Consider the following 16,673-nt stretch of genomic DNA (forward strand, 5'->3'; position numbering starts at 1 on the left):
CACCCTTTTTACATTATTATTGTATGTAAAAAATTTCTATTTGAAATATTAATCGACAGGTATTGAGCATTTTTCAAAAAGACAATTAGTATTTGAACTATTGAATTTATTCAAAATTACAGACTCACTCTGTATTTTGGCGACAAACTTTAAAAATATTTTTTGACTATTTGACTTTGAGATAGCAAACAATACTTTGAGGCCGAGTTATGTATTGAGTGATCACACTAATACTACTGCGACTATACTTAAGGAATCCATCTTTCAGATGAACTCAGATATATTGACACTAGAACTAATCTTCACCGAGATAATTAACACTAGTATACCATCTAGCGAACAAACTGTCTCAAATATTGATGGGGATATCGTTCACCGATGATTCTAAACTCTTCATAGTACTGAATCCCTTAAGCCGTTACGAATACACTCACCAAATTAAAACTGACGAGGAACTGCAAAGATCTCAACAACCTAGCAAAGGAAAAGTGTCTTTAATGTGGGTGCCGTGTTATAAAAGGTTGCTTGGGAACGAACGAGCAGATGTGTTGGCAAAACATGGCTCGAGAGAAACCTTTGTAGGCCCAAAACCATTGTGTGGCCTTATCATTTAAGTGAACACCTATACAAAATAGGTAAATTGAATGAACAATGCTACAAAAAATGCGAAATGGAGAAGAGACTGCCATACATATCCTGTCCTACGCCATAGGATAGGAGGCAGGAGTTCCCTGGCTAACTGAAGATTGAACTAGAAGAGATACTAAAACTACCAATGAGGAAACGGTTGACCTTCATTGAGGTCACAGGACTTATTGCAGCTTAACGGTAAAAACAGGGTATGGTATGATCTTATGACCAAGTGCCAGAGATTATCGTGTATCACCTGAACCAAGATGAATAAGAAAAAGAGCATGAAGAGCCTCTACACCACAGCGAAGACAAGAAGAAACGTCTCACGAAGAGAATCATTTCCTATTTCGGCGGTGCGGGTTCAAGCTCTGGCGAGATGAAAACATCGAGGTATTCTTATCCGAAGACGTCATGTCGACTCAATCCGAATAAAATGAGTATTTTTGATAAAATCAGGACTAGGTTGGACGGTAAAAACTTTATTTTTATATGGTAATGAAAAACAGACTACTCTGCTGCACTCCCAACCCGCTCTAACGATATTTAGTGAACTTTTTTAATTATGACATCTTAAAGTTAGTATTATTATATTTTCATGAGAGAGTTTCATCTGAATGTATATTTTGTTTTCAGAGACCAACAGCGAAGGAGTTATTAAAATATCCATTTATAAGAAAGGCGAAAAAGAATTCCTACTTAATAGATCTTATAGACAGATACAAAAAATGGAGGTGTACTAGGAACGAAGAATCTGAAACAGAATCAGAAAATTCCGATTCGTAAGTCTTTTATAATTGAATCGGTCGTTTCAGAAACCCGACATGTCCAAAAAATAGATTTTGTTTTTTTTTGCATTTTTACTAACCGTAAATATAGAGTTACATGTTTCAAGAGAAACCCGACCCTTTTTAACATTCTAAATGAACCTAGAGAGTTGCTAAATTTTTCTGAATCATGAGAAACCCGGCAACCCGCGATGTTTTTTGTATTTTTCATTAACTTTGCTTTTGTGGACAAGTCGGGTTTCTAAAACGACCGATTCAATTTGCATTTAGTGTATTACGGGTTTGATCAGGAATCTGCGTAGTTTTGACATTGTTTATCCCAATAATTGGTTTTTATGCAATTCTCTCCTCGTTAGAAAAAGAAAAAAAATTATAAGCTTTTTCTTCCTACGAACTTTTCTTGTCATCTCCAACTCCTCTCTTTTCTTCTTTTTATTCCTCTCCTCTCCTCTATTTTTATTTCCTCTCTTTTCTTCTTTTTATTCCTCTCCTATTGGAGATTGAATATCTTCAAGGCTATTCGAACTTTGTTCACACAACTGTTCTAAACATTTCCTTTTAGTATGGTATAACTAGACCCAAACCCAGACATCCAAAGTGAAAGTTCTCCTCCAACACCAAATTGTTCTATATGGTCCACATAATGTTCAGAAAAAAGTCACAGCATTTTGAGCGTCGGGTTTGGGCGGGAGAGGGGGGAGAAATCGGTAAATTTAAAACAAAAAAGGTCCTACACATAATTGTTATAAAATGAACGGATCCAGAGTTACGGAGGGTGAAAAGTGGAAGTTTTCGATATTTTTTGGGCAATTTATAATATTATTACTGATGAAAGAAACAGGATTGTGTTTTGTAAATAAAATTTGCTATTTCAGTGGCCGATGGTATGTTAGTGATAAGCAGAGGGGTCATCCATGAACTACGTCGTTGAGAACAGGGAGGGGGCTTGCTTATTACGACGGCGTACGACAGGGGGAGGGGTATGAGTGCCCATTCGACGTCGTTTAATATATTGGTATATTTAAATGTGTCGCTATTGTGTCTATAAAAATAATTTTTTACTAGCTTCTACCAGCATTAAAGTATCAGATATTCATATAAAACGTATAGTTTTTGATATGAAATTGAAAATAAAACAAAACGTTTACGAATAAATATACCTTTGTTAAAATTAAAAAGAATAATTCTATTATAGATACTTTTATCGCATACTTTTCATTTCGTTTTTATCAGTCACGGCGATAAAATAATATTAGGTAGCACTTTTGTACAGGACAACAAACAATAAGACATTGTTCTTTGGGTTTAAACAATCGCTTCTATATACAGAACAATGTCTGGAAGCAAAAAAATATTAAATTGTTAGTTCATTTATGTGCTGCATACTGTGTGTGAAACAACAGTTCTGAAAGAACGAATAGAAATAAAATATTGTTTCCTATTTAGTTAGTAGTAAGTCGTATTTATACTTTAGAAGAAATTGCATCGAAATCAAATCAAAATAAATATAAAGATTTATATGATGCAGTTAAGAAAACATACCATGCAAAATGTTGGTCCAATGCTATTTAAATGCATTCATTTTTTTCGAATACTAAGAAAACTAATAGATTTTTGAAAAATTTAAACGCAGATTGAAAGACTGCATTATTGCCGAGGGCCAAAAGTTCCTGAAAACATCTATAATGTTTATTTTAATAAATTACAGGGGTGAAAAAAAAAGAGAAAATTTTGTCTGATTTTTCATTTCAAATATTTCATTCAAAAGAAACCTTTTACTTATTCTAATAGACAAGGCGGAAACGGCGGGTTCGTTGGGAAAAATATTCCCATGAGATATTTTTGCATACTCACATTCGTGAGACATCCCAGAATAAGGTTCAAGAAGTCGCCCACGAGAAAAGTGGGCCAATTTTTTTTAACAATTTTTTTTAATCAAATTGCAAAAATCAATATTTTGGCCCGTACTTATTTTTTTTAGGTTTTTTGGACCATTCTGGACAAAAAAGGTCTCTTATAATTTTTCTCTAAAGTTGATCTTTTTCGAGTTATAAGCAAGTTAAAATTTGAAAAACGCGAAAATGGCCATTTTTAAGGCTTAATAACTCGGTCAAAAATTATTATTTTGAAAGTCAGAAAGTGACTAAATCAAAGTTTAAAGTCGCCGTTACATGATCCTGAAGAAATCTGTGTCATTAATTTACTACTAAGCTGTTATTTTTAATTAATAACAATGAGTGGTTGTATCGTATTGACGCTGCTGTAAATGTGAGTGCGAGTAAGATGCACAATTGGACTGCTGGAATAGCTTCTCTCTCGCACTCAGCATTTACAGCCCCGCACACGTGCATGGCGCTTATTATTTTTACTTAAAAATAACAGCTTAGTAATAAAATAATGACAAAAATTTCTTCAGGATCTTGTAGGGGGGGCTTCAAACTTTGATTTAGTCATATATTGACTTTCATAATAATAACTTTTAACCGAATTATTAAGCCTTGAAAATCGCCATTTTTCGTTTTTTTCAATTTTAAATTGCTTATAAGTCGAAAACGATCAACTTTAGAGAAAAATTATAAGAGACCTTTTTTGTCCAGAATGGTCCAAAAAATTAAAAAAAAATTGTTCGGGCCAAAAATATTGATTCTTGCAATTTGATTAAAAAAAAATTGGCCCACTTTTCACTTGGGCGACTTCTTGAACCTTATTCTGGGATGTCTCACGAATGTGATTATGCAAAAAAATCTCATGGGAATATTTTTCCCTTCGAACCCGCCGTTTTCGCCTTGTCTATAAGGGACTTTCAACCCTCGGTAATAATGTAATCTTTTATTCTGCGTTTAAATTTTTCAAATATATTAGTTTTCTCAGGATTCGAAAAAAAAAATAATGCATTTAAATAGCATTGGACCAAGATTTTTCGCCTACCCCCTCATGTTTGATTTAAAAAAAAACAAAAATAATATTGATTTTTTTTAAATCAATGAAAGGGGGGTCGCGAGTTGCAACGACGACGTCGGCATGGGGGGGGTAGTCGTCTCTAAACGACGAATTACGACGGAGGGGGGGTATTAAAAAGTTTAAATTTTTTACGACGTAGTTTATGGATGCTCCCAGAGTGATAAGCCCTTGAAGAAACGTCAACCTTACCGCCCAAAATCATCGTCAATTGCCCAAAAAAATATAAAAAGTATCGAAAACCTCCACTTTTCACCCTCCGTAACTCTGGAACCATTGATTTTATAACAATTATGTATAAGACCTTTTTTGTTTTAAATTTTATGTAGAATATTTTTGTATAGAACATTGTTTACGCGAAAGCATAGTTTTAGAAATATTGACGAAAACCGTAAAAAAACTACTAATTTACCGACTTCTGCCCCATCTTCCCCCCAAACCGGACGCTCAAAATGGTGTAACTTTTTACTCAACAATATGTGGACCATATAGAACAATTTAATGTTAGAGGAAAACTTTTACTTTGGATGTTTGGGTTAGGCCTTTTTTTGGACCAATTATACTGTACTTACTACCTCCGTAAATTTGGAACCGTTCATTTTAGAAGGATTATGCCTAGGGCCTTTTTTATTTGAAATTTAATATAGAACATTTTTGTATAGAAGGTTTTTCATGCTAAACCGCGTAGTTTTAGAAATATTGACGAAAAACGTAAAAAACTACGAATTTACCGATTTCTCTCCCCTCTACCCACCAAACCCGACGCTCAAAATGGTGTGAAAAAACTTTTTTCTGAACATTATGTGGACCATATAGAACAATTTGGCGTTGGAGGATAATTTTCACTTTGGATGTCTGGGTTGTGCCATCTTTTGGATCAATTGTATCATACTATTTGTGGTGCAGCCAACCACTTTCAAGATTTTCAATTTCTCATTCAAGACATTCTTCTGAATCCTGGATTTCTTCATCCTTTAATCTTTCTCCGCCTATTAGTTTGCACGAATGTATATTTATGATGCCTTTCATGTATGCCGGACGGCGCGCATGTATACCATTGATTATACACATTTTAAATAATGTATTATTTTTGTCAGTCAAGAGTATAAGTCTTAAGCCTCGGTTTCCTCGAAAGCGGCATCGACAAACTGCGAGCGTAACACTGCGATGAATGACGTCATAAAAAACTGTACCACGCAAAATAATAGCAGTGGTTTCCAAGTATGCGTTGGAAGCCACCGCATCGCTGAGTTTGCACGTTCCATTGCCGCAGTGAAGAACCTTGAATTTTTCACCGTAATCTGCCGTAATTCATCGCAATGTTACGGTCGCAGTTTGTCGGTGCCGCTTTCGAGGAAACCCAGGCTTTAGGGTCAGACACCCGCACGCAATGTGTTAAGTATTCCAATTCTCTCTCTTTTATGGTAAGTAGAACTTCGGGTCTTTCGTCCATGCGAGGTAATTCTTTTTCATTTTAGACAAGATCAATCCATCTTGTTTTTAATATTCGTCGATAGCACCAGGTCTCAAAATTCTCAATACTTTTTATATTATTCGGTCTGAGAGTCCATGTTTTCTCGCCATACAATAAGGTACTAAACACATATGGTCTTACCATTCTTATTTATAGAGGAAAGAGAAAAGAGACCCAGAGAAACAATCATGTTTCTCTGGGTATTCTTTCATATTCTTATTATAATCTGTTTATCCAAGATTGCGGTTTTCGCGAGAATCAGTTAGATTTCCTTTCTGCCTCCGTCTTAGTCCACCTGTGAGTTCTGTAACTTTCCTATGTACATACATTGTGACTGTCGTACTTTACTGTAGAGTCACAATTTCTTCGCATCTATCCACTGCTTCTTTTCTGCCGATTCTCTGATTTTCTTTCTTATTGATATATTTACCGTTTTTATATTTGTCTGGGTATTTTTTGACTTTTCTTCTTTCTTCCATTAGTTTCAGGATCTAATCTGTTATCCATGATTTTTTCTTGATTAATTTATATGCCTTTAAGTGTTTATCCTTTACTTTTTGAACTATTTCTGTAATTTGTTTGGTCGTTTGTTTTTCGTTCAATTGATCTCAAATTCATCACTTGCTCGTTTAACGTGGCTTGGATCCTCATTTTCGTATTAAGGTCTTTTAGCATACGTAGATCGTATGATTGTGATTTCTCAATATACAGTATGGTGCAAATGAAAGGAATAAATTCGTTATTTCGTAAACCGGCGACTTTAAGGAAAAATCTCGAAACAGGTCGATTTTTATTTTTAAGAGGAAACAGCGATCAACAGGTAGCAACAAACGCGTTCCAAGATTGTGGCTCTAATTTTGAATATTTTGTCGAGATATTTGGCACACATATTCGTAATATAATAAAGAATGACGGTACAGAGCCCAATTTCAGAAATATGTTCGTATGTGGAAATTACTCTACAACTAAATAAAATATTGAAACAAGGAGCCTGTACCGTCATTAAGAAAGACAAAAAAATACACTTTCTTCAAATAAACTTTTTTATCCGATGCCTAGATTTTGTGTAATCTTGGAACTACTAAAAATCGATTTTTTTATAACAAGAAATCGAACGTCACTGACTTGGCAACATTTCGCGCCTATGTGTATAAAAATTATTGTTTTTGATAGTATAAACGTCACTGTCAGTGTCGAATTACCGACGCAGTGTTGCCTCACTTTTGAAAGTTCGCAGAACTTTCGCAATATTGGACCGTGTTTGTTGCCACCTGTTGATCGCTACTGTATCACCTTAAATTGTAATTTTTTGGCATATGTCTCATACTAGTGACGTCATCCATCTGGGCGTGATGACGTAATCGATGATTTTTTAAATGAGACTATAAGGTCGTGTGCTAGCTCATTTGAAAGGTTATTCAATTCTCTATTCAGTAATATAAACATTAACATCATTATTTATACGGAGTGTCCAAAAACAAATTTTTTAAATTAAATTAATTGACAAAAAAAGAAGAATGTATGTAATTTTTTAATTCAAAATACATTTACTACTGTCAGAAAATAGGAAAAAAATGTTTATTTGAACAATAAACATTGCTTTTCGCTTAAATTAAATGTTCAAACTTCCAAAAAGCAGGTGGCTAGCGGGAGCTTTCTTGAACATTGAATTTAAGCGAAAATCAACGTTTATTTTTCAAATAAACATTTTTTTTCTGTTTTATGATAAGAGTAAAAAGTATTTTGAATTAAATAAATGAACTTCTTTTTTTTTGTCAATTAATTTAATTTAAAAAATTTTTTTTGGACACCCTGTATAAATAATTATGTCAATGTTTACATCACTGAATAGAGAATTGAATAACCTTTCAAGTGAGCTAGCACACGGCCCCTATTCTCGTTTAAAAAAATCATCGATTACGTCATAACGCTCAGATAGATGACGTCACTTTTGTGATATATGTGCTAACATATCAAGATTTAAATATAAAAATCGACCTGTTTTGGGATTTTTCCTTAATGTCGCCGGTTTACGAAATATCGAATTTATTCCTTTCATTTGCACCATACTGTATAACTGTTATAAACTATTTTCTTTACTTAATTTATTTTTATTTTTACAGTGAGGAACCAAAACAGGATGGCGACTTAGATGACCCATGGATCATGACGGTGAAAGGAAATATGAAATTACCCTTGGACGAAATACCATCCCCTAATCACAAAGCTGGAAATAAAGTTCAAAACGGTTCGGGTCCTATGTTGAGCAAATCTCCTCCGACTGATTCCAATCTCAATCATTATAAACCAGATAAATCTAACTTGGTAAGCAAATTCATCTAAAGTTCTTACTTACTTACTTAAGCCGTCCTCTTATACCTTACGGTGTCGAGGTAAGTGGAGAAATCGGATGTCTCCATGCCTTTCGATCAGTAGCTAGTCTCTCTGACTCACCCAATATCCGCGTTCCATGTTCTTGCTGGCTTGCCTCTTCGTCGTTTTTTGTCGGATACAGCTTTCCATCCCCTTTTTACAGTTCTACCTTCACTCATCCTCGCCATATGTCCGAACCACGATAACTGTTTCGTTTCAAGTCTAAGGTCATTCCGATACCGCACCTTTCACGTATTTCTTCGGTTTTTATCCGTTCTCGTCTGGTCACCCCGGTTACCGCTCGTAAATTATCGCATGCTTGAATCTTTTACTATACATGCAAATATTTGTATAGGAAGTAATGTTGCATTCTATATATAAAACACCTGTGGCGACACGCTTTAATTACTATTTTTGATCATTTTATTTTTTAAAACCTTTTCTCAAAACGAAATAATATGGGTCAAAACGAAATGTAGCCCTAACCATATGTTTTTGGTGTGTTCAGTTTAACAAACTAAATTCCCCATAAATTAATTACCTTATCAGACCTTATGCCAATAACGCACTTTGGAAATGCATTCGAAGACGTTTCTTAAAACTACAGAAAGGTTCTGAGCTTTTAAAACGCGAGATGTAGTAATTTATTGCCTTTTCTAGCCATATTGTAAAACCGCACACATGATGATAATAGTGTTGTGGTCTCGGCAGTACCGTCACGGCAGGCACGCAGTTCAGACGCACCCTCGCTGCCCTCAAACAATAAACAACCCTCTTACGAGATGAATAAGCACGCCTTTTAACCAAAAATAAAATAAATATTTCGTTCGTTGTTTACAATTATTTTAATTGATTCCGTTAACCCGCACCATGGAACACACCTATAGAGTACAGTTGTAAATAAAGTTACACGGTAGAATTTGTGACATTGAACACATTTCCATCTAGTTTGCGCTGCTTTTACGCAAAATACGCATCTGCGATTATTCTTGGGTTTCTACTTCTTTCAAAACATACTTTTCCCCAGACTAAGGTCGCTCCTTTGCGTTTATTTGCAGTAAATCTTTTGCTATTTCTTCTCTGAACTACGTTATGCTAATATTAGAGAGTTTTTTATATGTTAAAGTTATTATACCTTTTATTTTAGTCAAAATCGCCGGTAGTACAATCGCCACTAGACAACAGAAAAGATAAGGACAGAGATCGAGAAAAAGAAGCCGACCGAGAACGAGAACGTGAGAGAACAGATGTAAAGGACAAAGAGAAGAGAATATCTCGTGAATTGAGTCCATTGGACCACCGAGGTGATAGTATAGCGGCGGAAAAGAAAGCAAATAGAAAATCTGGCTCAAATTATAGTGGGAAAATCGAAAGTAGATCGCCGGTACTTGGAAGTTTTATATACCCGCTTATATCAGAGGTAAGTTCATAGTATATTTGCTATTACAAATTCAAGACATCAAAAATGACCTATTTTAAGGTGGTGCGTTAATTTCTTGGAGAAGTGTAGTATAATGTTTTCCTTAGGTAAACAAGAGGTTGACGCAATTTGTAATCAAAGATTTTAATTTTTGTGGAAATGGCGTATGTTTTATTTTTCACTTTTTCCTAAAAAAATCGAAAGGGTCCTCTTAGGGATGAGTTGAGTTCACTCCCAAAATATGAATATTACGTGACTACGTAAAAGGTAATGTTTGAATTCACTCCCAGGCGATTTTAAGCCGTCATTAATATAAGTAATTATTATATCTTAAAATCTGGACACTGTTGACAAATCATTTATTTAAAAGTATATTTCTTATTAGACGTTCTTGCGCATCTATATCTAATTGGGATGATTTTTAAAAATGCAACTTGGTAATAATTCAAGAAAACAAAGTTTCATTGTTATGTTCTTGTTAATATTTGGTCACTAAGTTTCATTGAATACATACATTAGAGTAAATATGAAATTGCTATAACTGCCCCGCTTACTTTTTTTTACAACATATTTGATATATTTTTTATAAATTCAAAATTAATAAGGCCGTTATTTTGTAGTTATTTCAAATTATTATGTTTAAGTTTTTCTCAATGTCACTTTTCTATCGTACACTTTCACAACGGTATCTATACTTTGAAGTTTGATATAAGTATCTAATTGAAAATCTTGAAGAACATAAATAAACTGGTTAAAATTTGGATGTATTGTATATATTTTTTTTTCCCATAATCATCACTACGATGATGATTATTACAATTACAATCTGGTCATACTTGACCAATGAGCAATTTTAATCTAACCTAAATTATTACTGTTCCTTAAAATTAAGAGCTTGCCCCATAGCGTCTCTTATCTAACCTAACAAGATAGTGCACTATTCTAGCATACACACTAACGCGCACAAGCACTATGCTCTGCTTTTCACTATCACCTATCACTTAAACTAGTTCATAAGGTTTTGTCCTCTTCAGTCTTCTAACTTGCCCAGTAGTATCGAGGAGCTGGATTGCCTCAATATTCTCGTGCATGTGAAGTCGTTGCTCGTGACTTCCTGCCATCTTCTTGATGATTATTTCCACAGTTTCCATTCCTAGGTCCTGATGGAGATCACTGTTTGTAACATACCAAGGAGCATCTACAATATTTCTTAGTATTTTGTTCTGGAATCTTTGTATTACTGTTATATTACTTGGTCTAGTACACCCCCATAGTGGGCATCCATAAGTCCATACAGGTCTCAATATTTGTTTGTAAATTAGTAACTTATTATGCATCGACAGTGTGGAGTTTCTTCCAATTAGCCAATACATTTTTTTATATCTTATATTTAGTTCTTCCCTTTTTTTCTTAACATGCACCTTCCAGCGTAGTTTTGCATCTAATGTTATACCCAAATACTTAGCAGTATCTGCATATGGTACTTGGATATTGCTGATTATAACTGGTATATATTGTATTTTTTTGTTGGTGAAATTAACATGGACAGATTTAGCTTCATTTAGCCTGATTCTCCATTTTTGTGTCCACTTATAGATTTGGTTAACTGCTATTTGGACCTTGTTGGTCGCCTCTTCACTTGTCGTCCCTACTGCTTGAATAGCTGTATCATCAGCAAAGGTGGCAACTGTGTTGTTTTCCAGTACAGGTATATCACACGTGTATAGTAGGTATAGGACCGGACCCAACACACTGCCTTGTGGAACACCTGCTCTAATTTCTTTTAAGTCTGAAAAACAGTCTTCTTGCTTAATTCTAAAATGTCGTCCTTTTATGTATGACTGTAAAAGTTTTGAGTACTGTATAGGTAAAAAACATTTTAGTTTGTATGTTAAACCTTCATGCCAGACTTTATCAAAAGCCTGTGCAGCATCAAGAAATACAGTTGAACAGACTTTCTTTTCTTCTAGGGATCTTTCGATAACATTTGTGATTCTGTGCCCTGGTCAATTGTTGAATGCTTATTTCTAAATCCGAATTGATGTGTCGGTATCAAATTCCTTGCTTCAATAATTGGTTTTATTCGCTTAAGGAGCAGTTTCTCAAACAGCTTCGATATTACAGGAAGCAGAGATATCGGTCTGTATGACGAAACCTCATGTGCTGGTTTTCCTGGTTTAGGAATCATAATGACTTCCGCCATCTTCCATATCATTGGTACATATTTTAATCTGAATGCACCGTTAAAGAGGTTTGTTAATTTTACGATAGCTTTTCGGGGAAGATTTTTCAACAGCTCACCCGTAATTAGATCATAGCCCGGAGCTTTCTTCGGATTAATATTTTCCCTTATTTCTTCAACTACTTCTTTTGGTGTAGTTAGCCTAATTTCTTCCTCTAATTGAACAGGTTCCTCCCATCTTTCTTCATCCCCTTGAGGTTCATTTGGTTTGAATGTATTTTCAAGATGTATGGCAAATAGCTCTGCTTTTTGTGCACTACTTCTGGCCCAGTTACCATTTTCTAGTTTAATAGGAGGAGAGTGCATAATAGGTCTTTTCAGTCTTTTAGTAGCTTTCCATAAGGAATAATCTGTACTACCGTCATCTGTTAGCTCCTGTAAGTAAGAATTAATCGAGTCATTCTTTAATTGTAGGATAGTTCTTTTGAGTTGTTGACTTGCACGACTTAGTTTAGTCTTATCTTGAGGAGACCTTGTTTGTTGCCAGATTCTTCTCAGTTTTCTTTTTTCAATTATCATGTTCCTTATTTCCTTTGGATAATTATTTCCTTTTAGCCTAGGTTTCAGCGTAGGAGTGTTTTCCCATGCTGCTTGCTGGATATTGTTCACCAACAATTCTGCTTCTTTATCTAATTGCTCTGCGTTTTGTATTGGTACACTTAGATTTATTCTCTCTTCAAGGCTTAGCTTAAAACTATCCCAATCCGTCCATTTATTTGTTAATGTGGGGTTACTTTGTTTTTTAATAATCCTGTCACTCATGGTTAGTACTATAGGGGAATGATCAGAATTTAAGTCCCAACAGTCATCAATGTCTATGAAATTAGTTGAAATATTCTTAATAATAAAGAAGTCTATTAAATCAGGGGTCTTGTTTCTATCCGTAGGCCAGTAGGTTGGTCTACCAGTTGATAGTGCTTCACACCTCTGTTCTTTAATGACTAACAAAAGCTCCTTTCCCTTAGTAGTAGTGATTCTAGAGCCCCAGTGTGTGTTCTTTGCATTGAAGTCACCTCCAATAATGAACCTTTCCCCTAAGCTTTTCAAGAATTCATTATACTGCTCTTTTTTAATGGAATGTTTAGGTGGGCAGTATATTGAACTTATATTTATTTTAAAAGTTTTAGTTTTTATGTGTACTGTAATGGCTTGAATATGTTCAGTTTTATATTCCAACTCTTCATGATGACATATATTATCCTTTATGATGATTGCACTGCCTCCTTTGGCCGCATTGTCAGGGTGTATTGTATGATATACCTTATATCCTTTAAATTTGATGTAGGATTGATTTGTGAAATGCGTTTCAGAGACAAGAAACAAATCAATTTTTTCGATGTCAAGGATTACTTGTAGTTCTTGTTGATGATTAAGCAACCCGTTGGCATTCCATGCGACAATTCTAATATCATTAGCCATTTCTTACCTTTGGAATAGCACCTTGAGCTCTATATTCCAGGGAAGTGACCCTTTCATTTAATTTTTTCAACTCCTGTAATATCATTTGTAGGGTTTGTTCTGTTTCTTTTTCAATCTCTGTTGTTTTTTGGTATTTATCATTCTGATAATTTTCATTGTGACCTTTTGTTACCGCACTATATGTCTTATTACTAGTAACTTTCTGTGCTTGTTTTCTTTCACCAGCATTTGACTTGGTTTCAGTTGACCTTCTGTCTGGAGGGTGTGGCAAATTCGTCTTTTTCAGACCTGTTTTTTATTTTCTGCATTTCCTTTGCGACGATACAACCTCGGTAGTTGGCAGGATGGTTTTCGCCACAATGGACACATTTTGGTTTAACATTTTCAGGTTTGTCGCAATCTTTAGTAAGATGTTTCTTTGTGCATTTAACACACCTTGGCCCTCTAGCACAGAACTTCCATGTGTGACCATATGCTTGACATCGTTTGCATTGCGGTATTAGTTTGGAATTTTTAAAAGGCTGAATTTCAACTTTTGTTCCTAGGATGTCCGTTATCCCATATATTTTGTTGATATCTTCGTCTGGTTTGAAGGTTAACATAAACATGTCTAATGGCTGTTTGGTTTGCCACTTTAGCTTTTTAACTGCGTCTATGGCTTTATAGCCTCTTTTTTGCAGATCTTCAACAATTTTTTGGGACGAGCAAGTGTGATGTAATCTCTTTACTATAACTTTTATCGGCCTTTCTTGTTTGTTTTCGTATGAGTGATATTGGATATTTTCCTCTCTTAAAGCTTTTATTAATTTTCTGTACTCTTCACCGTCTTGTACATTAACTTTTATCACTTCACTATTCACCAGTTTAGTAGTAAAGTTTGTTATCTTCGATTTAAGGAAGTTATATAGGACTTCATATTCTTTGAAGCCTTCCACTACCACAGGTGGAGGCATTTTGGCTTTCCTAACTGCAGTTTCTTTGGAGCTATGTTTTTGTGGTGAGATGTATGGTGAAGTATCCATCTTACGTTTCTTACTGGCTCTTGATTGAACCCTAATCCACTCTGTCTCCTTAGCGAGCTCTTCTTCATCTGTTAAATATTCTATTTCATTTTCTTTTTCAGTTAAATTAACTTTTGTTGCCAACTCTGTATATTGAGATTTTAACTGTGCTAGTTCTCTTTCAAGTATGCTTACTGTATCACACAATTTGGTTTTGTGGCTCTCGGCAGCTTTCCAAGCATTAAATAGAGTCTGTTCGTTTTGCGACCTTTTATAATTTTCTTCAAAAAGCGCCTGGTTCACTTGCATAATCATATTTTGGTTGGCTTCTGCCATTGGTTCCTGTGTGTTAAGCACAGGCTGCTGGTTGTAAGCCATATTTACAATAATTCATATAAATAAACAATTTGACTAATTTAATAATTATTGTTTGAAGGACTGGCCTATTTTATTTTTATTTATAACACATGCGATAAAAACGATAAAAACATACATAGCGATAGCAGGCCTGTCCAGTCCCACTCTGCGGAGACAAGACCTGCTCTCAACTTTTGTTGTTATTGTTTTTCTATTGTATACTAATTGCAGATACTAATAAATTATATTCAAATAAAAGAACGGCTTACCGCTTTTATACTGATTTCGTTTCACTACAGAACAGAGTCACATTCACGTGCTTCTCTTCCGACAGTCAATCGAATACTCGTATTGTATAATGAAGCATTATAGCGAGAGTGAAATGACTCACATGCATTTCTTGTCCTTTGTAAAGACGAAGAATTTTCAGCCCTTATGTGAGGAGGAAATGTTGATGTTCCTTCAGTATAAGTTTCAACGAAATAGTCACTAAAGTTAACCACTCTTTCATTTTTCTGGTTGAATTGCAACAAGATCTATGGCAAAGCAATCCCTAACGTCCTCTGCTTTGAGAAACGGTAAACCAAATATGTTATATATTTAGTTATATCTGTTTCTGCACCTTTTTTTTAACTGATATTCGTTACCAACTTTGACTCAAGTGAAACAGGCATCCCTTAAGTTTACTGTCTGGAAAAACTTCTCGAATTGCTTTACGATAAAAGTGCTATTTGGCAACAATGTTTAAATTTCAGAAAAATAATATCCTTAAATCATACTTTATTGTAAAATCGCTTGGGAGTGAATTCGAATAGTGTCGGGAGTGAACTCGACTAATAAAGTAACTACCTGCTCAAGACGGGAGTGAACTCAATGGTGCCCCCTCTTATTTTCATCATAACTTGCTTAATTTTGAAGCTATCAGCTTCTTCCGGAGCTCATTTGATAGGTATTCCGAGTACTTTGACAAGTGTTTAGTAAGTATGTATATTTTATAAAATGCATCGTTTTTCCGTTAATTAAACTAAGATTCAGTACTCGCCGAAAAAAAAGTACTCGAAAAAACATTCAATTACTTATAACTCACTTTGAATTAACACTAAAAGGATTTTCAAGAATTTATTCGATGTTTTATTAGCATCAATTTTGGTAATTATAACTTTTTTGTTAAAACTTACAGTTTTGGAGTTATTTATGAAAATCCCTTTCAAGTCACGCATTTTTTTTTACGAAAAATTAAAATCTTTGATCTTAAATAACCCAAAAAGTATTGATTTATTTTAATAGCTTTATATAACAATTTTAACTTTATGTAGCAATGTTAACAATTTCAAATTGGTCCCTTTATCGACCTCTGGGGTTATTTTTAATAAAGTAATTTTCACGCGCAGGTTGGCACCATGTCACTTTTGTATCTTGAGGTATTCTCTAATCTCTAACCCCTTTCAGTTTATTCGTGAAATTTTCGATAGAGGTTTACTGAAATCGAAGATAATAGTTGATATTTACCTTCAGTGACTGTACTATGCAAAAGAAATCGCAATTCAATAATTAAAATGCCAGTCTTTTGCGAGCTCATAAATTAGTAAACGATATGTAGTTTTAAAATAATTAATTTTATTCATTTTAAGTAAAATTCTCTTTTAACCCGGGAAGATGGTGAGGTTTTCTTGCGAAGGAATTGTAGCTCAATAATCGAAATGTGCGATACGATATATTTTAATTTTTCCCAACATTTTTCTCTTGAGTTGAATCAAAGGGTTGTTTGGGGGTTAAGGGAATAAGTTCAAAAATCGAAACTATATCACTTCGAAAGCTCATAAATAGCTCGTAACTATGCCGCAAAAATCGATTCAATATCTGCTTTTAATCCGCGGGATATGGAAGTTCATAAATGGCTCGTAATTTAGCGCTATTTGTTTTTTTTTGTCAGCAATGGGGGGGGGGGCAGCTCAACAGGGGTAAATTTAAAAACAAGTGAACCTGACGAAGAAGGCATATCAATTTTAGA

General features: G+C 34.5%; 1 protein-coding gene across 4 annotated transcripts in view; it reads left to right on the plus strand.

Moving 5' to 3' along the window:
* Positions 1–16,673, plus strand: part of LOC114333525 (serine/threonine-protein kinase 26) — a 136,687-nt gene that overhangs the window by 106,494 nt on the left and 13,520 nt on the right. For all 4 annotated transcript variants that reach the window (XM_050648127.1, XM_050648124.1, XM_050648125.1 and 1 more), the window contains 3 exons: positions 1,267–1,412; positions 7,974–8,175; positions 9,371–9,643. In XM_050648127.1, the coding sequence (XP_050504084.1) occupies positions 1,267–1,412; positions 7,974–8,175; positions 9,371–9,643 (621 nt within the window). The remainder of the gene's footprint in view (positions 1–1,266; positions 1,413–7,973; positions 8,176–9,370; positions 9,644–16,673) is intronic.

This window comes from Diabrotica virgifera, chromosome 4 (genome assembly GCF_917563875.1).
Source record: "Diabrotica virgifera virgifera chromosome 4, PGI_DIABVI_V3a".
Lineage (NCBI taxonomy): Eukaryota > Metazoa > Arthropoda > Insecta > Coleoptera > Chrysomelidae > Diabrotica > Diabrotica virgifera.